The sequence below is a fragment of the Micropterus salmoides genome, unplaced genomic scaffold (genome assembly GCF_014851395.1).
Source record: "Micropterus salmoides isolate LMB-PRFRI ecotype aquatic unplaced genomic scaffold, ASM1485139v1 Ms_hic_scaffold_9, whole genome shotgun sequence".
Classification (NCBI taxonomy): domain Eukaryota; kingdom Metazoa; phylum Chordata; class Actinopteri; order Centrarchiformes; family Centrarchidae; genus Micropterus; species Micropterus salmoides.
The window spans coordinates 13,942,280-13,968,940 of NW_024044681.1; the positions used below are offsets into that span (position 1 = coordinate 13,942,280).

The window sequence follows — 26,661 nt, forward strand, 5'->3', positions numbered from 1 at the left end:
TAGACGAGCACTGGACACCTGAGCCAGCAACAGCTTTTTATACTAACTCTGTGATTCCGCGGTCAGTCCACTATGTGGCGCTAATGCCCTTAAAGCCGTCTGACAAATGCGACACAATAAAATCAAGTGAAGAAGAAAAGGAGCCGTTTGATTGGTGATTGCTAGGGGACAGACAGCTTCAGATCAAGCGCTACTGCTACATCTTTAATTTAGGGCACAAAAAAACACCCCCAACAGCCGTTTTTCATCCCTTGTGGAGCATTGTTTAACTTCTGTCTTGACACAGCTGCTGGACGTTTCTTGGTCTTTGATGGAAGCTAAACCCAGCGGACGCCTGCTGTGTGCTAAACTAGATGATGTAGTTTAGCCTTTTCCTAGTTGTGTGTTTATCAGGTGTGACAGACGAAGCCGAGTCTCTGGGAAGGTAAGAGAGCCACCCTGCTAATGCCTGCAAGCTAGCTGGCCTCACAATTTTATATAAATATTTTCTGGATATCCTCGTTGAGCCCGGTTATTTATGCTAGTAGGCGTAGCATTATCAGCAAAGGTAGCTCTTGTCATGGCAGGTTAGCTGCCAGTGTGTCTGCTGATGCTGGGCCTTTTATGTTGGCTGGCACTGAGGCTTCAAGCTAACGCTGATGACAACACAACTTGGCAAGGAAAAGTATATTTTGCAGCTTTCATGTAGCTGTGCCTGTGTCTTTTCTTTGAGGACCATACACATACGGCCCCAAAGAAATTATGCATACTTCACAACCATATTTTTAAGCATGCTTCAATGTTTATGTAATTATAACTATGTGTATAGCACAAAAAAAAGAGTAATAAAATGTAAACTAAACCAGTAAAATAAATTAAGTAAATAATACATCATGCTAAAACTAAGCATGGTAAGACTACCAGAAAAATGTAAAAGTAGAACACAGAATATAACAATGAAACAATGTGAAGCATACAAAAAAAAAAAAAAACCAATAACAGACTAAAAACATAGTTAAAATGAATTACTGATATATATGATATATTTTATTCAAGGCTGCCTCTATTATCAAACAAGTTTAGATTTTCTATAGTTTAAAGTGATGTAGAAACCAATGTGGTATGACCTTAAATATTCAGTGCAGTAGTACAGTGGCACATTTTCTTGTTTTGACTCTCTACTCCAGCAGGAAATATTTAAAAAGTGTAAATCCTGGAATGCTTAAGCTGAAGCCCAATTAAAAGTTTTTAGTTACTTTCTTACTTACATTGATTTTCTTTTTAGACCATTATCTACTTTCATTTGTTCCTGAGATCAAGAACTTCAAACTGGCTGAAATGGATGAACAAAGTGTCGAGGTATGTATCATGCAGCTAAAGATGCTTTATAATTTACTTCCCTATTGTTTACTACTAATACTAGCAGTTTAGGTGGTGGCTGTATCATACTGTCTGGAGACTGGACAGTGTTTTAGGTGTGGAGAACAGATGGATGATGTAGCCAGATAAAGTGCTGTGACTACTGTAGAGGCAGGAACAGAGAAGTCAAACATTGTTTTAGAAAACACAAGTTTATGCTTGTATGCTAAAAGTACACATTTTAAACCCTGATACCAAATATGAACAGTCCAAAACCAGATTTTAAAGTTAGCAAGAGACTGAGAACATTTAAACTGCAGTCTTGCCAAATTCAGTATTTACTCGTGGTATCAAGACTTGGCCATTACTGGCATCTGGTCTGATGAACAGTGGCTTTAAATGTGAAGAGATGTGAGATAGGGACGCATCTTTAGTAGGATGAATTTGTAAATGATAGTGTGTAGCTCTCTTCTTGTTGCTACTGAGGACCAGCCTACTTTTTCATATACGTTAGTACATAATGATCAGTGTAATGTTTATCTCTTGTAATAAAACACGGGACACAGTATTAAACTGCCTCAAATTAGGATACAGCGAGCACTATGAGAGTTCAAGATATCTCCATAGTCAAGGAGAGTCATGAAGGTTGATTGCACAAAGGTTTTCCTGTCCTCAAGAGAGAAACTTTTTTTTTTTTCCCAGATATATGAAACCCCATTTTTATCTTTATTTTGTGTGCCGTTTTTTCACACGAGGTTTGTAGGTAAGACTGCCATGTAACCATATTTCCGCATATTTAAAAATTGAACAATTTCAGAATTGGTACCATTGTGTGAATGGGAATGGCAGGAAGATATAAGATAGAATTATGGGTTCTTAGAGATATCTGAAGTCTGTAATCCTGACATGGTTTGAGTTGGAAAAGAGTCACGTGCATAGATGATTCTATCATCTGCATAAAAATGCATATCTAAGTCTGTTTTACTCTACACTTATAAAGTACAACTGTACACTCCAACATAATCCAGTAAAACAGCTTTGTAATCCTCATGTCCTTTGTCAAATGTTTGATCTTCAGTCTTTATTGACACTGTATCTGAGTGATGTTGATTCAACTCTGTGGTCATTTCTGTAGCTGTAGTTAGTGCCAAACTGAGCCTTGTCATCTTTCTTCTGTCCCTGTGCAGAGCATCGCAGAGGTGTTTCGCTGCTTCATATGCATGGAGAAACTGAGGGACGCTCGTCTCTGCCCGCACTGCTCCAAACTCTGCTGCTTCAGCTGCATACGAGTAAAAAAATGTTCTTTTGCATACATTTTGATAGCATGCAATTCTTAGTATCTGTTCTGGCAGAACAGGACATACTGTAGACTTGATACTCAGAATACTAGGTAAATACTAATAAAGGTAAAAATTAAGGTTAATTTTGTGAGGTCAAAAGAAAGTACATGTTGCATGCACAGTTTGATACCACTGCTTGTATTAACATTTAGAGCTATTATCATTAAACTGGAACCTCTTGTTTAACAGCGATGGTTGACGGAGCAGAGAGCCCAGTGTCCACACTGTCGGTAAGCGCCTGCTAACACACATCTGCAAACCTTCTTACTGTCTGTCAATGTTCAAACTATGCAACTTCAAAAAACAAGAAACTGGTTAAATTGTTTTCTGTGCTTTGTTGCCATTTCTGAGTATTTGATCGGAATTTGCTTTGATACATAAAACAAAACTAGTAACCTCAGGGCATAACATGACCGCACAGTGACAGTGACATGACCATAGTCAAACAATACAAAGGTAAGATTAATAAAACCGTTGTTCCTTACACAATTATGTGTAGCACTGTGTGTTGTGTAATATAACAGTGTCCTATGAATGAGAATAACACCAACACCACTAGTGTAAAGGTGGAAAACAGCCTCAGCAGATAAGTTGTGTTTCAGTTTCAACAAGTTGGTCCGTTGCTTTTGATATGTTGTAAGGTGTGTGACATGTGGTAAGGTATTAAAATGTATGTCTGTGTACGTCAACACACAGGGCTCCGCTCCAGCTGAGGGAGCTAGTCAACTGTCGCTGGGCAGAGGAGGTCACCCAGCAGCTGGACACTCTGCAGCTCTGCAGCCTCACTAAGCATGAGGACAACGATAAGGACAAGTGAGCATCTCCTACTACTTTCCCACTCTCCGTCTTCTTCTTCACCTGCGTGTTCATGTGGGTTGAAGGATTTCCCATAATTATGAAATGATTGGTTCCCGGTAATAGGTCGCACTCTTCCCGGAATTAATAGCCATAAATGAGATCTGATTTTAACCACAAAACCGCGGATAACTAATTTAAAATATTATGTTTATTCTTATCTTCAGACATTTTTCTTTCATATTAGTTAGTTTATGTGGTGGTAGAACAACAATTTATTTTAACAGGACACTATCTTTGGAAAAACACACTGGCAATCATCTGATCTTCTGCTTAAAATAAAAATGTCCCCACAGCTCTCATGGAGAGGAAACTGTATAAAACTTTCATATCACGATTACAGTAACCAAAATTATCACAGTTATCAGTATTATCACGGTGTTGTTAAAATATGCTGAAAAGTACTGAACCACACACTGAAACCTGTTTTTATATTGAAAACCACAAATAAAATTAGTAGCACGGTGCACTTTTTGTTTGCATAAACATTAAAATGATAACTTTATATAAGCATATGAAAACCATATAAATAAACCATATTTATAAAGTATCTGCAATGCCCCATGCACAGTTAATAAATAATAAATACAAATTAGTCTTAAGAAGATAGTGAAAGCAATTGCAATGAGCCCAACAACTGACATAAATACAGATTTTAAATGAACAAAATATGTTTGTCAGGTGACCAAACTACATAACATGTTATCAGGTGCAATGGGCAAATACAGTAGGCAGACACACCGTGCATACACAGCAGCATAACAACGTGTAGTGTTTTTACTGGAGTAGGTAATACTGACAGCTTCAGTTAACAATGTATTAGCAAGATAGACAAACCATGACATTTTTCCAACATCATGCATTGAGCTTAAAGTTAACTTACCCTGCATTTGCTATTAGTTGTTAGTTTCATAATCAAGTTTCCCTTAGCACTCGAACCAAAAAACCAAAGGAAAATACGTTGTTGTCCTGTGTGCAGAGGAAAACCGTATAACCTATGTAGCTATATTTTTCATCAAGGAGTGGCTTTTTTGCTTACTGTTTATTTGGCATGAGATTTGTTGGGTGGCTTAATAGATTGAGATAGTGTGTCTAAAAAGGAGGGCGCACAGTTGGCAATCCTGAAAACAATAATTTAACACACAGCTGGTCTGTAAACTGCATGGTAGCGGTAATAACACACACACACATGCACACAATTTTAGTAAATACCTAGATCCAAATTCCCGTTATTCCAGTCGATGCTGCTTGTTTTTGTCCTGTGTCTCCTCCAACACATTCCTCATGTTCTTCTTTCCTCTTACCTTACTGTCACCATGTTCATCATAGTCACCCTCTGTCTCCTGTTTTTATGAACTTCATGAGTTTTCATAAACTTTGAAGAAACACTGTAAAGCAAGTAACCAAGTAAAACAGGCCAACGGTTAGAGCAATGGCTGGTTTAAGAAAGTTTCCTCAAAATCTTTTTCTCTCTGTATGACATGTTTGTGTCCTGTCATTGGATTATTCCTTTGCAGATGTGAGAACCACCATGAGAAGCTGAGCGTTTTCTGTTGGACCTGTAAGAAATGCATCTGTCACCAGTGTGCTCTGTGGGGAGGCATGGTAGTGTTTCAAATATTTTATTTTTAGATTACAGTTTGCATGCAATCGCACAAACATATCATACTTTTCAGTTAATCAGTTAATGTCTATAAAATGTCAAAACTTTATTCTAACAGTTCAAACCCCAAGATATTCAGTTTACAATGATAAAACAGAGATAACAGATAAGTGGCAGAATGTCATATTGGATAAACTGGAAGCAGAGAATGATGTTTGTTTTTGTTGTGTCCAGCACGGTGGCCACACCTTCAAGCCTCTGGTGGAGATATACGAGCAGCATGTAACCAAAGTAAAGGAGGAGGTCGCCAAGCTCCGCCGCCGCCTCATGGAGCTTATCAGTCTGGTGCAGGAAGTGGTGAGTACTGCTTGTTTCTTTTATACAAGAAATACCAGGTTATAAAAGACCAAAGGTCGTGCCATTTATTGATCACATTCTCTCTTCTCAGAGGATGAAACCGTTCTATTTTTAACACTCTTATGAGCTTTCCTGTAACACCACCTTCTGGCCAAATTGTCACACAATAGGCCTCAAGGGGAGGTGAATAATATATAGTGGGTGCCCAACTGAGGATGCCGGCGGAGGGAGAATTTTCCTAGCAACTACTGACCTGCCAAAATATGCCAAAAAAGTCATATCTTAAAAAGAAACATTGTCAAACTTCTTAGTAAATTTACCAGTGATGACGATGACATAGTGAACAGAATAGTTTGTTTGTGTTTCACTTTAATTGGGTTTTGTATCCTATTACAATCCATTATATTTCTTAAGTGTTTAATTGTGTTTTACAGATTTCTTTTGAAGTTCAGATAACAGAGTATTGCTGACATCCACTAGATGGCACTAACATGTTGATATTTATTCTGTGAACTGATGTCTGCTCCATGAAGCTGAAGTGTTGAAATCGTACTTGTTGGTCAGCTTGTGTGTGCGTGTGTGTGTGTGTCTGTGGGTCAGGAGAGGAACGTAGAGGCTGTGAGGGGAGCGAAGGACGAGAGGGTCAGAGAGATCCGAAACGCTGTGGAAATGATGATTGCTCGTCTGGACAACCAGCTCAAGAACAAACTCATCACCCTCATGGGTAAGACTCCTGGACACTTGACTGTCACAAAGTACCTTTGTTGATTCTGACTTCATAAGACACACCTATCAGCTAATAAGTGTCTTTTACACAGTGATGGTTTTATTTAGACATTTCTTGTCAGTGAAAGTATTTTTATGCTGGCTACTTTGGTATTTATCAGTAGTTTAAATCTTAACATTGGGTGTTATTAAACCAGAATTTAACAAAACATAACACGTAATTTTACCCACACTATTAAATAACCTTAGTCTTAATTTAAATGAACCAGATTAATGTAAAGACTGCAGCAGCACAATAAACACTGTAATACATTTCTGATGTTCAGAATCATCTTCTGTCCTCAAACAACATAAAATCACCATAAATTCTCCCCTTACATGCAAGTGCATGGATAAATGGATATCCTGCTAAGTGCTTTACACAGAGCATGAGAGTAAATAGGAATTAAGGAGAGTCCCAACATTACGTCTTGTCACTCTTTGCTTGTGCTCTGTCAGTCAAGTGGACAGTAGAATCTCTGGCCAATAAATTCTGACATTTTAGCGCTTTAATGTGTTTTATTGCAGGTACCAAATACTTTGCAAACACGTGGCTCTTACTGTAAATGTCCTGTCGTGTCTGAATAAAGCGACAAGAGACATTAACGTAAAGGTCTCCTACGTCAGAATAACACAAAGCCACCATGCCTGAATACAGCAATGTTATCTAGTCCATGTCTGAATATTGTTGCAAAACACCTTAACTGGCACTGCAGTGTGTAGACACCCTTCTGAAAGCAGTCAGATGCGCCTTTTATAGCTATGGGCAATATACATATGTAATATTTATCTGGACTGAGTGGGTGCATGCACTCAGCGCCCACATACACAACCTGCCCGCTCAACCACTCGCACTCCCCAGCCTGCTTCAGGGCTGACATTCAGCACAAGTACACTGAAAATAGAAATGCGTTCCTCCCCACCAGGCCAGAAGACGTCCTTGACCCAGGAGACGGAGCTGCTGGAGTCTCTCCTGCAGGAGGTGGAGCATCAGGTTGGTAGTCTACAGCAGCTTAAAGCCTCCATTTGTTTAGCTGTACTGCATTGCTGTTTTGTTAGTGGTGTAAAACAGTGTCAGGGGGCCGTAGTGTGTTGTGTTGTTTTGATAGATTACAATAAATATATAAGGTGCATCTTAAATCCCCTCTAATTATCAAAACAATGATCAGATTATATATTTTAATAGTTAAACAGCTGTGTTGTAACTTATTTTAATACCAAATTACTGTATTGTTTAGGGGCAGAAGAACTACAAGCTGGCAGATGAACATATTGGCACACATTTGCTTATTTACACCTCCAGCAGACATGAATTATTATTAATTTAAACTCCTGTTTGTGTCCAGTCGATCCATGTAAGTCCAGTATTCACTCTCCTTTTTTAGCCTTACTTTGCTTCCTGGATTGGTGCAGGGCTGGTAGTGATCAGTGGGTCTGTCAGGGTTTGTTTGTTGAAACGGCTGCATGCTGCTGCTGGAAACAGGATTGATAAGATCAGCGAACCATACAGTAAAGTTGCAAGCTGTGAAATCAAAACAATGAGAGAATTGTTTTCTCTGCAAAGCTGGTGAGAATTCTATGTCAGTTCTTCACTGTAAGCAATTTCTCTCACATTTTGTTTTAGTGGAAGCTTTAATACACTATATGTTTCATGTCGTATTACAGTTTTGGCCCAGCAGACATGTTTTCAAGACTGCGTCTTACAAAGGATATAAGCACTCTTGGGGCAGAGGTTATCTGCCATGTTGCATGTGTGCAACGAATCAGCAGACACATAGTTTGGTTAACTTGCTTATATCAGAAATATTTGGAGCATTAAGATGAATTTTCTAAGGATGCTAATTTAATTTGTTCAGTGGATGAGATCTACACAACTCTTCCTGACAAAAGCTCAGTTATCGATTAAACCATGTTTCCTTCGTCCAGACCAAAAGCAACGTGCCATCATTGATGTTTTAGCTGCATGTTTTGAGGATTTGTTTTTGCTGTTTGTGTGTTGAACAGCTTCACTCATGCAGTAAGAGTGAACTGATCTCCAAGAGCCCAGAGATCCTGCTCATGTTCCAGCAGGTCCATCGGAAACCCATGCAGTCCTTCGTCACCACGCCAGTCCCTCCTGACTTCACCAGGTAATCTGCACATTTTATTTCACATTTATTTATTTTTTCATTTAGACTTTCAGCTGGAAATAGAAAATCGTTGACATTGTTTCTGGCTAAATTATCTAGTTTTCATGTTTGCACTTAGACATTAAGACATAGAAAGGATGCATATTCAGTTATGTTTAATGAATGGGTGAGTGATTATACAGACAGTATGAGTAAACTTCACCTTTATTAAGTGTGTGTGTGTAATCAACCTTCCTCTGTGTACTTTCAGTGAGCTGGTTCCTGCTTATGACTCCAGCAATTTTGTTCTGGTCAACTTCAGGTAAATCTTCTGTTTAGTAGCATTTAGCCATATATAGCAAATATAAAAAATGACTGCAGTACTTTTTAATGTTTATATATTTTGTCAGCTGCATGTGTCTAATAATAGGGTTTTCTGTTGCTCCTTAAACACCATATTTACATTTAGATGACATTGTTTGAAGCAGACGGATGTTGAGCACCGTTTGTGTGCAGTTTTTTTGCACTTTTCATCTTGCATTCAGCAAGTCGGTTGGACAACACTCATACGAACCACTTGGTGTTGAGAATACCTCCACTTTTTAGGGGTGTCTACACTTGTTTTCAGTTGCTGAGTTGTAATTATTTCGAAGATCTAAAGAGAATCATTTGTTTTGAACAAACTTGAAATTTTGATGATGATAATATTCTTATAAAATGTTCAGCTTTGTGGAATTCTGCTGTTTTACCTGCATCTTTAATTAATATTTAAACAGTGTTACTTGATGCCCTTTGCTTGTCGCACAGAGTAGCCAGCACTGGCTGTGTTCACTGTTGCTGTTATAAGTTTGCAAGTTTGAAACTAAATTGAAATGAACAAAGTAGTGGGGTTCTGTGGTTGTTTACAAGAGGATCGGGAGTTCTTTGAATCGGTTTCACGCACTGCTGATTGTATTTCAAGATGATGAAGATCAGGTTTGAGACTCAAACCTGAAGGTCTCCTGTGGTGCCCCAAGAGGTAAATGCTCCAAAAGAGCAAAGTTTATAGGATGCACAATAGCTGCTGCTATCAGTTTGTTAAAAATAACCATAATAACAGCTTCAAATAGGAACACCTTGTCATAGCAGCATATGTTGGTACAGTTGCCAAGTCGGGTCCACAGGATTTGAAATGACTGTGTTTGATATGTGTGTGTTTTCTGTGTGTTTGTAGCACCCTAAGGCAGCGGGCTGACCCGGTCTACAGCCCTCCTCTACAGATATCCGGGCTCTGCTGGAGACTCAAAGTCTATCCAGTGAGTTTTCCTTCTACTAATGTGCCAGTTAGAGAAGTTTAAGGAACACATTTTCAATCTGACTAAGACACCAGGGGTTTTGATAAAGCCATGAAAACAGGATTTCTGTTTAAAAAAAGAAACAGAGTGTGAAGTGGTGAGATAAAAGGATTGTTGTTAGTAGGAAATGTACATCCTGTATGTCTTAAATTTATCAAGTCAATAGGTAAACATGTTGATTTTGCATTAACAAACTTCAGAAGTAATACTTCATATAAAATTATACTTATAAAACAGGGAATGTTAGTATATTGTAAATAAATAAAGACCTGCCTCTAATATAAGCCTGTTTCAAATAAAGTACTAGTTCTCTCTGCGGTAGAGGTAAATAATTATTTATTATATTAATGACCATTGTATTTGCTCTTTTAAACAGGAACACTGATGGATTATGGGAGTACTGGAAGAGTATAGCTTGGATTAGTTAGATTCTATAGCTAACACATAAATGACATACAAATAAATGCACATGATGCATTCTGTGAGCTAAATGTGTGCTGCAAGGCACCGTGACGACGCTCTCTGTCAAAGAGTAAAAAAATATGCATGTGCTCACTATGCCTAGAGGAGACCTGGAGGCTACAATGCAAAATGCAGTTGTTATTAAACCACTACATTGTTTTGTAACATTCAAAGACAAATATCACAGGGTTCCAAAACCAGTGCATGTATGTTAGTAACTCCTGTAATGTGTTTCCTCAGGATGGTAATGGTGTGGTCCGTGGAAACTACCTGTCTGTGTTCTTGGAGCTGTCTGCTGGACTCCCTGAAACATCAAAGTATGACAGTCTTTGGCTTTTTCCAACATAATGTAATTAGTTTATTTTGATGAAAATATCAGAATGATGACACACAGGTACAACAGGGATTTCTCAACCAGCTGAGCTGTTGTTATCATGACAGGATGTCTGATTAGCAAGTTAAATGATCTGTTTTGATGATTGTGAACAGATTACATTAAAGACCACAACAGTGAATTGATCCCACTGACATTTATTGTGTCTGCGTATCCAGGGCCTAATTATATCTTTGTGCTGTAGAGCTTTCATCATTACCATGAACACACACTGTAGTTTATTTCCAGTCAATCCCATATACACTGTCCTGCTGCTGGAAATACTCCTTAGAGCACCAAACGTATATTAATCCGCAGCTGAAAGAGTCTCCAACAAAAAACACTATTTAGACCTGTTTGAGTTAACGTTGGCAAAAAACTATAGCAACCAGCTGTTTCAGGAAATAATTTAGCCTTTTTAAAGTATAGGTTATTGGGACTCGGTGTGTCATTCAGGTGACATTCAAAAATAGAAAAGGAAAACATTTCTAACCTACATGAAAAGAAGGTTCAGTAACATTGATGGAAAGGATGTCAAAGTTTTCAGCAATAGCCAACAGTCTTCTACACGGTCTATCTGCTTTAGCTGAACTTAGCTTCCACATTCCTTCTGGATGAGCTCAAACATGTTCAGTTTGCTGTTGGTTGTTTTACACAACACCATAGAAAAGGTTGCAGACTCCCCGATACCCTACTTCTCTTCACACTTCTCGTTGTGTATTTCCCTGTGTAGTAATGTTGTCTTGGTTCTGTGTAGGTATGAGTACCGTGTGGAGATGGTCCACCAGGCCTCCAGTGACCCAACCAAAAACATTATTCGGGAGTTTGCCTCCGACTTTGAGGTTGGTGAATGCTGGGGCTACAACCGCTTCTTCAGACTGGACCTTCTGGCCAGCGAGGGCTACCTGAACATGCAGACCGACACACTGGTCCTCCGGTAGGCACACACACACACCCCCCATCATCATTCAGTAGAGCATGCTCACCTTCACCACTCTGATATTATAGAAAGTAGCAGCAAAGCAGTTATGTTGCCAAAGGGTAATGGTGTGTAATTGGTTTTCATGTGCGTACTGCACAGCTACCAGGTTCGCTCACCCACCTTCTTCCAGAAGTGCAGAGATCAGTACTGGTACATCAGCCAGTTGGAATCGGCCCAGAGCGGCTACATCCAGCAGATAAACAACCTCAAAGAGGTACACTCTCTGTGTGTGTGTGTGTGTGTGTGTGTGTGTGTGTGTGTGTGTGTGAGAGAGTGTGAATCCATTTGTGTTTTTAGACTTTCATATTGAGATCGGCTCTGTGAAGTCAGGGAATCTGGGTTAGTCTCCGCATTAGAAAGCTCACTGGTGCGTCATACAATTACAGACTCATGTTGTGCATCCAAACATTGTTCAAACACCACAATTACGTGTGTCTGAAAATTCCAGGATCGAAAAACTTCTGTGAATGTTTCTGTAGAAAATGTGGATAGAGGAAGAGGATATCACATTGGGCTGCAACTATTTTTCATTCTCAATTCTCAAATCTACCAGTTATTTTCTCAGTTAATTGATTAATTGTTTTGTTGATAAAACATCAGAAAACGATCCAAGGTGGCATCTTCAAGTCTTGTTTTGTCTGACCAAGAGTCTAAAACAAGTGTGTGTGTGTGTGTGAGAGTGGCTAGCATCTAGCAGTGAAGGCTCTGTCAATCTCCTGGACTGATTCATATTTCTGATTTCAGAGATTGGCCATCGAGCTGTTTCGCCACCAGACGTCGCGCAGCTCCTCACCCCCTGACCTAAGGCTCGCTGCAGGCACCACAGCCTCTGAAAGAGACCCTCGCTCAGTCAAGAGTGACGATGATATCCAGACTACTTTAATCAAGACAAAAAAAGCAGAAGAAGACGAGAGGACCCAGCACGATGACTCTAATGTGAGTTTTAAATACACTGCACCAGACTGCGGTAGCAGCTTATTGCTTCTTACTTTTAGTTGACTGGATCTGCTTACCTAGCTTTACTTTAATGGTTTCCCGCAGTGTTTTGTAGAATACTTGTAGATGTGGATGGTTGGAACATGATTTGTACAGGCTTCATTCCCAGCATTAACAATATACTAAAGATGGGCTCAGTATAGTATTTGATTAACCAAAGGGAAAGAAATGGAGGCTTTCTCAAGGTGTTTTCTCATAACTGCAAGACTTTAGTGAATCCAGTACACAATGCTGTAGGTCAGTGAATTAAAACTGCTGGCTGCTGTTTATTTGTTCATGTCAGTCATGTTTTAATTGAGTGCAAAGAGATATTCTTATAGGAAGTGTAACCAGATTGCAGTTGGTTGCAACAAACAATCGATAGGATCACTTTTGGCTGAGATTGATAATTAATTAAACCATAAAATAGTCTTTTTTTTTTTTTAAAGAGTAAGATTTTAGAAGGAGACATAGCCGTCGGGCCTCTATGGGTTTACAGGTATAAATCTGTAAACCTCTGCCTACATCCAGTATGACAGTTGAGTGGCTCAGCAGGCCAAGCCAGATTATTAGACTGGGTGACGGTACCCTTAAAGAAATGGGGATATTGCTGCTACAAAACCATGAGCTTAGTGTGATCACAATGTCACTGTGTTGTTCAGGAGCTGTCGGACGGTGACTTGGAGGTGGACTGTCTGACAGAGGAGGAGGTGAACCCGCTGGACGGCAGCAGCACCTCGGGGAGCTCCACAGCCACCAGCAACACAGAGGAGAACGACATAGATGAGGAGACCATGTGAGTAGAATGTGTCACGTTTTCTTAATGTAACGTATTGTTGAAATAATCCTTTTAACAAAAAAATATAGCTGTGATTAGAACATGAGGGCCTCAATTTCCTTGCTAAACTGTGGCAGAGGGATGAAAACACAAAGAGGAGATTGTGTATCTTCCTACCTACCTTTTTAATAAAATGTCAATCTGAATAAAATGTACTGTTTGCACAATTACTGAATAAATTACTATTTGTTTGTATGTTTATATTTGTACAGGTCAGGAGAGAATGATGTAGACTTTATTGGGAATCTGGAGACAGAAGAAGGAGAGCTCCCTGATGACTTGGCTGGAGCCACAGGTATAATTCATACACCAATGTAAAATTATTTTTCATATTTCATTATCTATGTAAATCCCACAGTTTATAATTTTTACCCCTGGTGCATAGGAGTGTTAGTTATTTACCTCTGCAGAGGAGATCGGCCAGTGTGGTAGTTAGCAGATACTGTATCCCAAAAACACTGTCCACAGTATTCAGTGAAAGCTTGGCTATGGAGTCGAGGAATAAACCCAAATTATACTTTCTGGGTGTTTTGTTTTGCTCACTGTGGACTCATTTTCACTACTTCTCCATGGAAACAACACAATCATGACTGGAAGTAGATAGAAGTCAAACATGTCTTGTGTGCAGTATTACAGTTATAATGTAATTATTTTATTAATTATTATTATTTAATCATAAAAAATAAAACATGCAGGTTGATTTTCTTTGCTAATGTATTTTACAAAAAATAATGGTATCTATATATACAACATTTTATACTCACATGCAGTCGCATGAATCCTCTCTTCTTCTATCGCACAACCTGCAGGTCAGTCTGAGTCTGGCTGAATTGTTGTCAGGTGTTGGTGTCAGCCGAGTCATTCAAAGCTTCCCAGTTGCGTCGAGGATAATGTTTTTACAGGATCATTAGTGCCAACAGTTTATTTTTTGAATGAGACATAAAATAATAAAGTGATTTTAATGAAATATCACTATTTTAAACTTTCGGCAAATGCTTCGTTCAAGGACTTCTGGAAATGTGAAAATCCAATGATAATTTCAGTTTTTGTTCTTTATAATAAAAAAATAGATTACAAAAAATGTCCATCACAATTTCCCAGAGGCCAAGGTGACACCTTTTGAGATGTTGTTAAAACCCAAAGATATCCAAAGACATTTGTGAAGCTGTAACCATAAAATATTTAATGTCCTGCCTGAAACAAAAGCCCTGTTTTCTCTTCAGTTGAGACAAATAAAAGCCTCAGCCACTATTGGAGAACTTACAGAATCAAATCTACTTGTTGTTTGACTTCTGAACAGAACATAGTGATATGATGGTGGGCCAAAAAGCAGCTCCTTCAGTCTGTTTGACTGTGTTGGTGTTGTAAGGCATGAAGAGGATGAGTCATTGTTGGTGCACTGTACCCCTCGCAGCATGCTGATATAGAAACACTTGGTGTTTGTATGTGTACATGTGTGGGGGCTGTGTGTGTTCAGTCTGTTAGTCGAGCTCACTAAAATGTTGCTGCACATTCTTTAGGTCCCAAAGGGTCATGATTTATTTTTTGTAGTTAAGTGGTGCTTTGATGCTTTTACTGCTACTAGCAGTAAAAACTAACAAGCCTTGTCTAAATTTTATAACTGAGGTTTCGATACAGAATATTTGTCTGGAAAACTTTTATTGAGCATTAACTTGAATTAGCCTTTCACTCTATAGAAATCTTATATCTGACATTAGGCAAAGAGCGAGCGCACAAAGTTATTCAAAGATCTGCACTTTATCAGTTAGCTAAAAACAAATTATATATATATATAAATTTAATTGAATCAAATTATAAATGGACACCATACATGAGGATGTTTGTTTTAACAAAACAAAAATGTAAGAAATAAGTGTTCGAGTACAGCACTGGCCAAAGTCTCCACTGCCACCATCTTATTTTACCATGAATTCTTACATTTGTCAATCAACATTTTGGTCAAAGCCATAACCCTTGCTGTTCCTGAAGAAAAATGCAATTCTAGGTTAAGATATGTTCCTTTATTGATCCCTGTAGGGGAAATTCAAATTCCCCTATAGGCACAGGGGAATGTAGTGCAAAGAGTAAAAGAAAGAATAAAATACAATATAAGTAGAAAAAAAAATCATAAATATATAAAACATACACACTACATGCAATCAAAATCGAGCCATATAAACTCTGTCTTCTGCCCGATCTACAGGTGGATCCAGCTCCAGTGTGCGCTCCTTACATCGCAGTGGTTCTGCTGGTCGCAGTGCCAGTAGTAGCGGAGCTGCTGCCGGTGCTGTTGGACCAGGCGGCGGCGGCGGCAGCAGCAGCCTCCTGGAGATTGACCCGGTCATCTTGATCCAGCTGCTGGATCTAAAGGAACGCAGCAGCGTGGAGTCTCTGTGGGGCCTTCAGCCTCGGCCTCCTGTATCTCTACTGCACAGCCAAGGTCTTTAAATACATTCAGCTCACTAACTGAAAATCATTCCAGCTAAACAGAGAATCGATACTCACACACAGGGCCCCTCCAAAATAAAAAACGCCCTTTGGATGATCACAGTTCTACAGCATCCATAGTTGACAGAGGTTTATCTCTTACAGGGAGACACTTACACAGTTTTTTTACTCTGCTGCTTACATTTGAGAGTAAACAAATGCATGTTTCTTTTCATTTCTCTCCAGTGATTGAGACCATCTCAGATATTCGTGATGGCTACTTTCTGGCATGTGCTTCTTCTAGTTTGTTTTATGCTCTGTCCCGAGGTCGCATAGGCACAACATGAAATGAAATCATCCTCCCCAAATCGCATGCAGCCACAGAGACAGATTGTTTGAACATAAAGCCGGAGTGTTGCAAAGATGGCGCTAGTACTTTAGCGTTGACAAGGCCAACTAACAAAATGTGTGTGGTAACTGATGTAGCAAAATCAAAGAAACTAAATTACAATAACTTACCAATACAATATTAAAGGTATACTGTGGAGTATTTGGCCTCTAGTAGTGCTATGAAGCAATGTTTTTATGTGTGAGTGGGTCTTGGTTTTGTTTGTGTCTCATAACCTTGCATGTGGGCAATGTAGTACACGTTCCTGCCAACTTATTTAACTAAATATCAAATGTATGGGTTGTTATCAATATAAAGAATGTTTATGTAATGGGAAGTGCTGCTTGGTGGCAGCAGGTGGTTCGGTGGTAAGAGAAATCATTTTGTATCCAAATACTGACGGGTTGGATCCTTGCTTTATTTTATTTAATTTTTTTATTCTCTTCAGCTGTTCTCAGTTTCACTCCTTCATTTCTTGAATCCGTTTCTCGTCTCTTCCAGCTCATCCACACTCCAGGAAAGAACGAGAGCGGCGGCCTCAGGTGGTGCGACGATCAGCTCCAGACTCAGGGGTCCTGATCCGCCTCAAGGCTCAGATGGCTGAAGTCCGTAGCAAGATGTCTGATGTCAAGAGTCAAGTGCTGGAGGCTCGGGGGTCTGGAGAGCCCAGGCCTGGCCCATCAGGGGGGTTTAGTGTGGAGGAGGCACCCTCTCACCATGCTGATTCAGAGTTGTCAGCTTGTCGTAAACCTGGTGAGCTGGACCTGCTGGGGAGAGCAGCTGCAGCTCGGTCCAGGCCCTCCCGCCCTGGTGAGGACTGCTACACTGATAATGCTAAAAAAGCTGCTACACAGCTACAGTGCTGAGAGTGTTCCAGTTACTTCATGAAATGTAAACAAACTAAAAATCCTCTCTTTATTTTGCTATCGATACATCCGGTAGTTTCCGTAAGTCTCGTAATCTTTTTTTTTTTTTTTTTTTTTAAGACGTTTTGGTCCAGACATAACAAGCTGTGTAGAAACAAATGGTGGAAAAAGTAGCTGTGGTATGTGCAAAGCCAGCGGTAACAAGACTGAAAAGGAGAGGCCTCAGACAATAAACTCAGCCACCAGACAAACAAATATTTACAGATGCTCGCTCCATCAGCTTAAAATAATGATATGCGTCTACTATGCTGTCTTAATAACTCATTTTCTTGAGTGGCTTATTTAACCAATAATGTGTTATATTATTCAACAGGATCAAAAAACAGCCCTGTGTTAATAAAGAAAACGCAAGGGCCTGTGTTGGTTTGGGCGTGTTGCTTCATGTACTGGGGAGGCAATGAAAAACAATCCAGGAAGTCCAGTTTGACTAATATATTCATGGGTATCTGTATCAAATTTGCATTACAGGAAATGTCAGGAGTTCACCAAATTCATTGGGTTATATCGTCTTGGAGCCATGGCTAAAAAAAAAACCAATGTAATAAGCTACTAATAAAGACTAGCTTCCATTTCTTTTGAATCTCTGGTCTGACCACTCCTTTAGAAATCACTGAAGTATAAATAACTTTCTCTTTTTGTCAGCAGCACAATTGTGTGTCAGAATGAACTAAAATCAAACTGAACATCAAAGCCCTGCTGTGCAGCTTAGTACGGTTGCTACTGAAATAAGGTTATCGGCTGATCTTCTGTTCCTACATAGTTTTCAATTTTTTTCCATCAAAGCAAAATTGAAAGTCAGTATTTGTTGCTTCTGGAGCTCCAACCAACCTGACACCATTGGAATCAATATAAGGGCAGTCCTGAATATTGCTGTAATCATTATTATCTAAGGCATTTATCGTTTTGTGCTGCCACTTTGGATGGTCAGTGGAGGATTTCCACACTAATTTCTCACAGTGCTCAAATTAGCCTTGGGTGCCTTTGGAGCTAGTTTAGAGCACTTCTATACTTTGGTTTATTTATGATACAGATTACTGTTTTTGGCATGGTCTTACCCAGAGTTATTTCATCTCAACAAGCGATGATTGTAACATGTGATTCTACAATTATTTGGTCTCTAGAGCTGAGATAATTACATATTTTCTATGTATTTCTTTTTTTTCTGTGTGCAGCCAGGAAATCTCTGTCCCCTGTCCTAGACAGCAGTGGATCTATGGTTGTGAAGAGGAGGAGTCCAGAGGAGCTGGAGAAGGACCTGAGAGGAGCAGACTTAGCCACAGAGCTCAGCCTGCATCTTAAAGAGGGGCTTGGAGGTGCTGAAGGTCAGTAGTTTTCTAGCTTATGTTACTATTTAAACCTGCATTCATTTCTTTTTTTTGCCCACTTGGAGAAAAAAAACCTGTAAATACAGGTGAGCTTGTTAGCAAACAGTTGCCTATTTACTCATCCAGCAAATCCACTGCAACATTAGCATTCATTTGTCGTGTTCGTGTTTCTCATCTAACTCCTGAGGGAAATATCTGCCTCTTTAGCTGCTAAGCTCTCCGCTATGTTCATCAGCTAGTTGCTGACTGTGTCTGTCTGCTGTGTTGAGAGTAAACCAAAACAGTGAAGTTGTGGGCTAGAAAAACCAAAACAATTAGCACGCAATAAAGCTCTGAACAGCTGAGGGGAACTACTAATTATCTACCTTTTTGTATTACACTTTTGTCAGCCATCCATTGTTAAAACAAAAATTTGATTAGAGCAGCTTTAATGTACAGTTAGTTAGTTTGTTAGATCCCCCAATAGCATCCTCAAGTTCAACAATGAGCGTGGTGGAAATTTAGTTTAGAAGCTCTAACAAATTCACTTAGTGTGCTTAACTGAATCGGGTATCTACTTAATGTATCTTGAAGTATGTCCTTGTTGGAGCTGAAAATATAGTGCTCCAAATAACCTCTGCTTTACCTGGCTCTTACTCTCCTCTGTACTGTTCCAGTGTGACTTAAAATAGTTCCTGAAGTGCTGGTGGCTGCTCTGTGATAAACTGTGGGTTGGTCGAGTACTACATACTCCACCTGACTAAAATTTGTTTCAGTGTGTCAATATTTCAAACAGTGTTTACATCCAAGTTCCAGACATTGACTGTCCTTGTCCAGTTTTTAGAACTTCTTGGATTTCTATTTGACAAATTTGTGCTGCTCATTTGTCATGTCATGTTCTTTAGTTCCTCCAAACGGCTTCTTACCATGGTATGGCCAGCTGCAGCTGCATCTCTATTAAAGAAAAACACTTGTATCTATGTCATCCACACAAGATTAAGTCCAGTTTCCTGAGCAGTTAGTTGTAATCCTTACACCCATCTTCATGAGCCATATAATGATTATTAATTATGGATATTATGGATGGTTTGCATATGACATGAGACCAAACATTGAAATTTTGATAATATAATCAAATAACTGAAACTGACTTGATTATAGTTAACTCCATGGAGTCTGAGGCCATTTTGCTGTTTTTATATTCTGTAGGGAACAAACCTTTTCCAAATAGTCCCCTTAAACTTTTCATATAAATATTATAGTGGAGTGGGCAGTGAATTGGTAAAACCATTTGAATCTGGTCCTTACTGCCAAATGAAAGCACAAGTTGCAGTGTTTCCCACTGGATTTTAAGAGACTATGTTGGGTGGGCCTCAAACCCTCTCATCGGGTGGTCCGGGGGCAAGACCCCCAGAAGAGAATTTTGTACATTTTAAAGTTAAATGCATCAATTTGTTATAAAATTAAGAGGCTGTCTATGAAGAACTTTGTACGCTTGTAAACAATGTTGTGCTCTAATAAACTATTTAATCATAAACCCATTGTATAAATGGTGATGAAACGGCAACAAAAGTCAACAAATTTAGTTAATGTTTTTCCAAAAAGTAATTTCCCTAAAAATTTTTTACTTTTATTGGAAACATGTAATGTCTTTTATACTTTGTGTGAATATAATCCAGTTAATCTTATTTCCATACTGTATAGACACCCTATTTTGAAAAACAGGCGTTGTCACATGTGTATCCTTACGTTAAATTTATTAAGTCCGGCGAGAGTCCAACCCAATTTGATAAATAATGTTGTATGTGGTTCTCGTATGGCGTAACATGAAGACACAGCCTCTCTTCAGGTAGGACTCTCATACTGCAACACTTGTCTTTGTAAAGAGAGAAAATGAATGGATAAAGTCGCTAACCTGCCTGTCAGCTCGCTCTGGGCTGTTTCAGTGGATTTACCATAAAGGCTTTAATACATGTGCACTCCAAATTTAGGCAAGACTAGCTTAATCGCCTTCTCACAAATGAGACTGTTAACGTTACCGTAGTTAGCTCAAAAGAAAAGTGGTTGTCTCAAGTCGGATGCCAAAGTGTGTGAGCGTGCGAGCTTACAGCAATGTAAAATGTTATTATGAGATGTGTAAAAATATTTTCGATTCATTTTGAAACTATGCGCAGCAAATTAGAATATGGCGGGCCACCATGGTCTCATTAATTAATGGGAAACACCAGTACTCTTCCCTAAAACATTGGCACATTATATCAATTTGTATTGATTAAGGTATTTGGTTAAAAATAAGCATCACCATTTGGTCAGAATTATCAGTTTATTATTACAATTTACTCCCCAGAGGATGAACCCTCATCATGAATCTTCTTGTCGTGCTGCCCTCTGGCTAAAATGTGTAATTTTCACCCAGGGTATCAAAGTTCTATAAACCAGATTGCTATTAAGCATCCTGAACACATTCATGCTCCAAAGAAGATGACCCCTCCTGATTTTAATTAACCTTCAGTGACAGGACAAACTTTCTACTTTTAGCCCCACTATTGGTAGAGCTCTAAGGAATGTTTTCAGTCTGACAAGTCCCGAAACTCATGGATCTACAGTTTTACTCCATCTGGACTTGATGGATTGTATTTCATCGTCTCAAGAACCTACCCCCGACTCCCACGCAGCCCTTTGCAGTCTTTTAACACAGTGCTGTTTTTAGTCTGAGTTTGCCTGGATTGATGTGAAAATCACAAAACAAAACAAAATCCATGTTTTTCCATTGAATGACCTTTGCTCCTGTCTCTGCTCCAGGAATGCTGAAGGGCGACATCACCCAGAGCCCCCTTGTTTCTCTCGGCAGCTCATCATCAGAGCAGGCCTCCACTTCCAAGCCGCAGTACTCAGTGGAGCAGCAGCTGTACGGTGCCTCGGGGTCCAGGGATGACATTTACTCTTTGGGAGGACCAAGCTACTTGACTGGCAGCAAGAACTGTGGCAGTAGGACCCTAGGGTGTGTCTCAGACACTCATACACAGGACAAATGCAGCCATTAAGCTACAGCAGATAGCTGTTTTACTCACAGTCAACTCTTCTTGTCTCTCTTTTTCTGCATTGCCTCTCACAAAGACTGTTGCTTCTCTTCCTTTTTTACGTAGGGCGGCCATGTTGGACTGTGAATCTGAAAGCTCAGGAAACTCCCATCAGTCCATAACACCCTCAGTGTCAGTGGAGATAGGTAAAGTCAAAGTATATTGTGTTTTTGGAAAGAGGGGATTATAACAGTTTGACAGATATCTGAGAGGAAGATAATAAAGAAAACAATACTGTGCAGGACTTGAGTCCACTGCAGATGCAGTGCCAGACTGTGATTAACAAAAGCTATTTTGGTTCTGAATCTGTATTTTATTTCTACTTTGTCCTTAAACTTTAATTTCAAACATTACGTTCAATAAAATATTGATAAGGTCTGATGGTCTCATCTCATCCTGTGTTGTCCTGTCTGTAGATCAGTCTCCTTCTATCCTGGTGGCAGCAACAAGCAGTGACAGTGACACTGAGGACGAGGCTCTGCAGAGCAACAACTCTCGCTATGACAACCAGACTCCTCCCTGCACAGGTAACCAACACACACAATGTCCAGGTGAGACACACTCACACACAGAGCGCAACAGTTAAAGCCTGTTTACACTGCGTGATTCTGGGCAGTCCCAGACAAAAGATGACGATCGTGGTGATATCTTTGGTGTGTATTAGTGCCAGCACTATGACCAAAGCTTGTTCAGTGTAGGGCTTTGCAATTAATCGAGTTTTATTTTAAATTACGATTTTGACTTCCATCAATTATGAAAACAAGAGTGTGTGTGTGTGTGTGTGTGTGTGTGTGTGTGTGTGTGTGTGTGTGTGTGTGTGTGTGTGTGTGTGTGTGTGTGTGTGTGTGTGTGTGTGTGTGTACACACACACTGTTGAAAGTTAATAATGATGGATTACTATTTCTTGTTTCATGGGCTATTTGGAATGTTTGGGGTAATACATATAACAATTTAAAATTAAGTTCAATAAATCCATGATGTTAAGTGAATGAGTAATTGTGTTAGTTGTGATCTCCGATAATTATTTTTTGCCATAATTGAGCAGATCTAGTTTAATCTATTTAAATACATGAGAGCCGCGCAGATGAATGAGCAGAATTGATGACATTTATTGTCAGTTTTCCAGTTTGTGTTTTTTTTTACATTTATTTAAAGCACTTCGATTCACCTGGTATTTATTACACCTTCTGACAAGTCTCAAAATTGATATAATACAATCTGACACAGATTCACATTAAGACTATATTAGACTCATCTTGCACCTTGTTACATGCATTGAACTTGGTAGTGTATAGTTTTTTTTTTGCTGTAAACAGCTGAATAAACCAAAACAGGAAACTTGCAGACCAGAAACAACATCTGTCAAGGTCCCATCCAAATTCAGTGCAAGTTTTAACCAAATTTCCAGAAAATGTGCAAAAGGAAATCTGTATTTTCATCCACTATTGTTCTATTAAGAGTCGGTTCATCGAGAGAAACAGTTGATAGAGCTATCAATCAAATACGATGTGGAAAACGTGAAGTAAATATGTCATTTTTCACACAAGTGACTTCTTCTCTTCTTTCTTCCAGGAGAGCAGCTTCTGTCCGATGACATGAGTCTGCCTGCTGACAGGTGATTCCCTCGGAGCCTGTCAGACCTGGAGCCCTGCTGCTTTATCCTCAGTGGCCACACAGCGATGCGATAACGGCCGGAGACAACACACACATGCTAGTTACACAGATCTGTAGAGTAGAAAACTGCTTGTTAACGCATGAAGTTAAAATGAAGAGAGTGCAACAGCTCATATTACTCTTGGTGTCCTGAATATTTACAAAACTGGACCATGACAGAAATCATGGTGATGTCGGCCAGTTATTCAGATGGTTGTGATGGTGTTAAGGAAAATGTTAACTGTTCACATGACTGCATGATATCCAAGTCATTGATATTGTGTGAATACAATCAAACTGCCCTCTTTTTTTAAAAAGAGAATCAACATTTGAATCTTATCCAATTTTTTAAAAGCAGTTTTATGTTTTCACCCTCTTCTTGGTCATTATTATGTAGGGTTGCACATACTTCAATTCTAGGTCAGTTCGGTAAATACGTCAGAGGAAAACATGACCACCACAGCCAAGTGTCTGAATCTCTGTCTGGGGCATAAAAAACGTTGCTTTAGCTTCTTACATTTATTTTGCAAATATGAACTATTAAATTTTTCTTGAATTGCAGGGCATTAAGCCACTTCACACAAATATAAGTGTAGAAATGTTTTTGTAAATGACAAGTTTACAAACATATTTGCAAGAGTCTGAGGAAAAACCGTACATAATCGGTAGCCTGTCAATAAGAGCTTTGTTGTTGATGTTAAATTCAGTTGGTATGGCCTTTAGTCTCCACATCTACGTGACTTCCTTCACCCATGTCTCTGCATTAACCAGCTTTAGTCCTAAAAAGACTTTATTCAACATTCAGTCTTAGTGATGCCGCAGCTTGTCGACTGCATAAATTCATTGCTTTTTTTTTCCTGCCTTGAACGTGTAGTGCTTAAATCGGTTTTCTGGTCATTTGTGTAAATGTCTTCTCTCTTAGTAAGAACGGCAGCAGCAACCACAGTGTCTGTCTTTATGTGACATTTGAAAAGGCTAAATGATCACTGAATCACACGGATTATAAAACTGTCGCTGCAGTGATGAAGCATACTCCAGATCTGACTACATAACAATGTACAAGCAGGTGCTTCGACATCTGCTCGGACATCACTGACCAGAGCTTTAAGTGCACCATACCTGATGGCTTCCACCCACAGAGAGCTACCTTACTACAGTTTATGCACTACACGGCAGAAAAAGTCAGATATTATTATTCATTTGAAAGAGTTTCTGGCAGAGAGCTGAGTGAGAAGATCGATACCACTCTCACATCTGTACGGTAAATATAAAACTTCAGCCTGCAGCTGGTTAGCAAAGCTTAGAAAGCCTGAGACTGGGAAACAGCTAGCCTTGCTATGTCTAAATATAATAAGATCTGCCTCTCCCCTCAGATCCCACTGTGCTGACACTGTGGAGGTAGGAGTCTCTCTCTCTAAATCAACTCTGAATCAGACAGTACTGCTCTCCAAGGGTGGAAACTTTGAGATAGGTTGTACCTCTGGCTACAGTCAAGTGACGTCACCGCAGCTGCTTTCCATCAGTTATCAAACACAAAATACGAAAATAGTATATATATAATATAAATAGGAAATAGAAAGGCTGTGATAACGCTGTGAAAAGAGTCTATACCCGGTTTGTATTTAGTGTAGAAAAAGCACAGCAATTTTATTTTTTAAGGGTTGGTTCACTCAAATTACAAATGAACATGTTCTCACTTCCCTGTAGTTGTATCTCTCATGCAGGTTTTTGTTTTATTTGTCTAAGTTTGGAGCACTCTGCCAGTACAAGAGGGCTGCAACCAGTGGTTGTTTGAATTATTATTTAATTTACCCATTATTTTCTCAATTGTCCTGCAAAGAGCTTTAAAAAAGCACTATATCCCAGAACCCTGGGTGATACTTTTAGATATCCAATGCCAATAATCTTCCTAGATTATTGGCATTTAGTTTGCGGAGCTCTGAAAAATGACAACACAAATGGCAACACATCTTTCCAGAAACACAATGTCCCTGTTACTCTTGATAATACAAAGAACATACTGTCACTAAACAGTTTTCAAAGGAATACTTGGAACTTTTTTCTTCAGTAGAAAGTATTTCAGTTGAAAAAGCTGACATCGTGTTCTATGGAGTACATAGAACAGCGACATTGACTCTGGGGGGGGTAAAAGTCTGGTTAATTTTTCCCATGCCTTGAGCTTTATTTATTGGGCAAGAGGCAGAAATGTTTCCAGACCTGGACGAATAAAACAAAAATCTGCAGGTATTTACTAGTAGAGGTGAGATAAATAATGTTTTTTTGTAATTTGGGTGAATGAACGCCTAACAGCAAAGGTTTAAACATATGTGTAATTATATAACATGCGCTTGGAGCTGCACTGATGGCCCACTGTTTCACTGGCTTTCATCAAAAAGTTCTTGATATAGTGTTTTTCACCTTTAATACACCCAACAAACAGCAAAAACGTGTCAAAGGCTGCTGCAAAATGGTACACTTTATTGGGAGAAAGCACGTGTTCCAGCTGATGAGGCAGAGAACAGAAGTACTTGGAAGTTTAGCAGTTTAACAGACATTTCTGCACTTAGTAAGAGCCATATCTTATTTTGAAGGCCACTTAATCTTTGGATCAAAGAAACAACATTATTGTACACGTCTACAGTCATTAGTTTACTGTGTAAATATCTTGATACAGTTGTGGAGCTTGCTGTACATGTGCCTGAAAGTGCATGGCTTTATTGGCAAGACTGTAGGAGGAAGAACGTTTTTGTTTACACCAAGACATGTCAAGTCACACGGAAATCATCCAGTAGGGTGACCTCTGCAAACCCAGCCCACTTAATCATGTGATTTATGACTTTTGTTACTTGACTTTTCCTTTGTTACTGTTTCTTTACATGTTCACTTACGTGATCAATGCCTGGGAAATGGCTGCCAAGCTCTCTCCGTTTATTAATCTCTTATTTGTGCTTGTTGTGTCAAAAGCTGCTTTTATTTTGAATGTTCTCAGAATGCACTGTGCATTATTTAATGTGTACATTTCATTATTGTGTAATAAATAAAATGTTTTATGATCCTGGAAATGACCAATTTCTTGTGTCTTTTGTCTCCCATTACTTTGTATTTGAATCACAGATGGTGCATCCTCACAACGAGGTAATGTAATGTTTAAATGTTCAAATGTATAATTTAAGGCTTAAAGAATAGTTCCCCTTTATTCTGGGCTCATCATCTTCATTGGTTACAATGAAATAGGAAGTCAGTCTATAAACTGTCAGTGGATGTTTACGATGTACAGTTTTGATTTTAATGTGTCTGTTTTCCTGTTTCTCTTCCAAAACAACTTTAGCTAACATGGGGGTTTGTTTTCAATCCGGCCAGTCGTCTGACTGCTCATGTTTCCTGCCACATTAGATTATTTTTTTTGCAATTTTGCTTAATTCCCAGTTCTCAACAATTAAAGTCCAATGTTATTATTTCAGAAAAATATGCTGTTCAAATGAACAAAAACAATAATATATAGTAACACTTGGGTGTTTTTATCCTTTGAGCTGAAACAATACAAGTAATACAG

The 26,661-nt window shown here is 39.1% G+C and overlaps 1 protein-coding gene across 1 annotated transcript; it reads left to right on the plus strand.

Annotated features, from left to right (window-relative positions):
* The first annotated feature begins 151 nt into the window (after positions 1-151).
* On the plus strand, positions 152-26,166 carry trim37 (tripartite motif containing 37). The gene is made up of 25 exons (XM_038708793.1): positions 152-424; positions 1,265-1,338; positions 2,526-2,627; positions 2,868-2,908; positions 3,375-3,491; positions 5,051-5,138; positions 5,371-5,493; positions 6,094-6,217; positions 7,185-7,252; positions 8,263-8,387; positions 8,638-8,688; positions 9,580-9,661; positions 10,403-10,479; positions 11,293-11,472; positions 11,617-11,731; positions 12,262-12,453; positions 13,155-13,288; positions 13,543-13,625; positions 15,534-15,770; positions 16,647-16,955; positions 18,244-18,393; positions 21,178-21,376; positions 21,522-21,601; positions 21,872-21,982; positions 23,028-26,166. Exons 2-25 carry the CDS (start codon positions 1,318-1,320, stop codon positions 23,072-23,074), a joined length of 2,856 nt encoding a protein of 951 aa, XP_038564721.1. The 5' UTR covers positions 152-424; positions 1,265-1,317; the 3' UTR covers positions 23,075-26,166.
* The last annotated feature ends 495 nt before the right edge of the window (positions 26,167-26,661 follow it).

Excerpts from the sequence above, each read along its gene's own strand:
- trim37 (XM_038708793.1), top strand. The coding sequence starts at position 1,318 with ATGGATGAACAAAGTGTCGAG. Across the intron at positions 3,492-5,050 it reads GAGGACAACGATAAGGACAA|ATGTGAGAACCACCATGAGA; the intron begins GTGAGCATCTCC and ends ATTCCTTTGCAG. Across the intron at positions 7,253-8,262 it reads TGCAGGAGGTGGAGCATCAG|CTTCACTCATGCAGTAAGAG; the intron begins GTTGGTAGTCTA and ends TGTGTTGAACAG.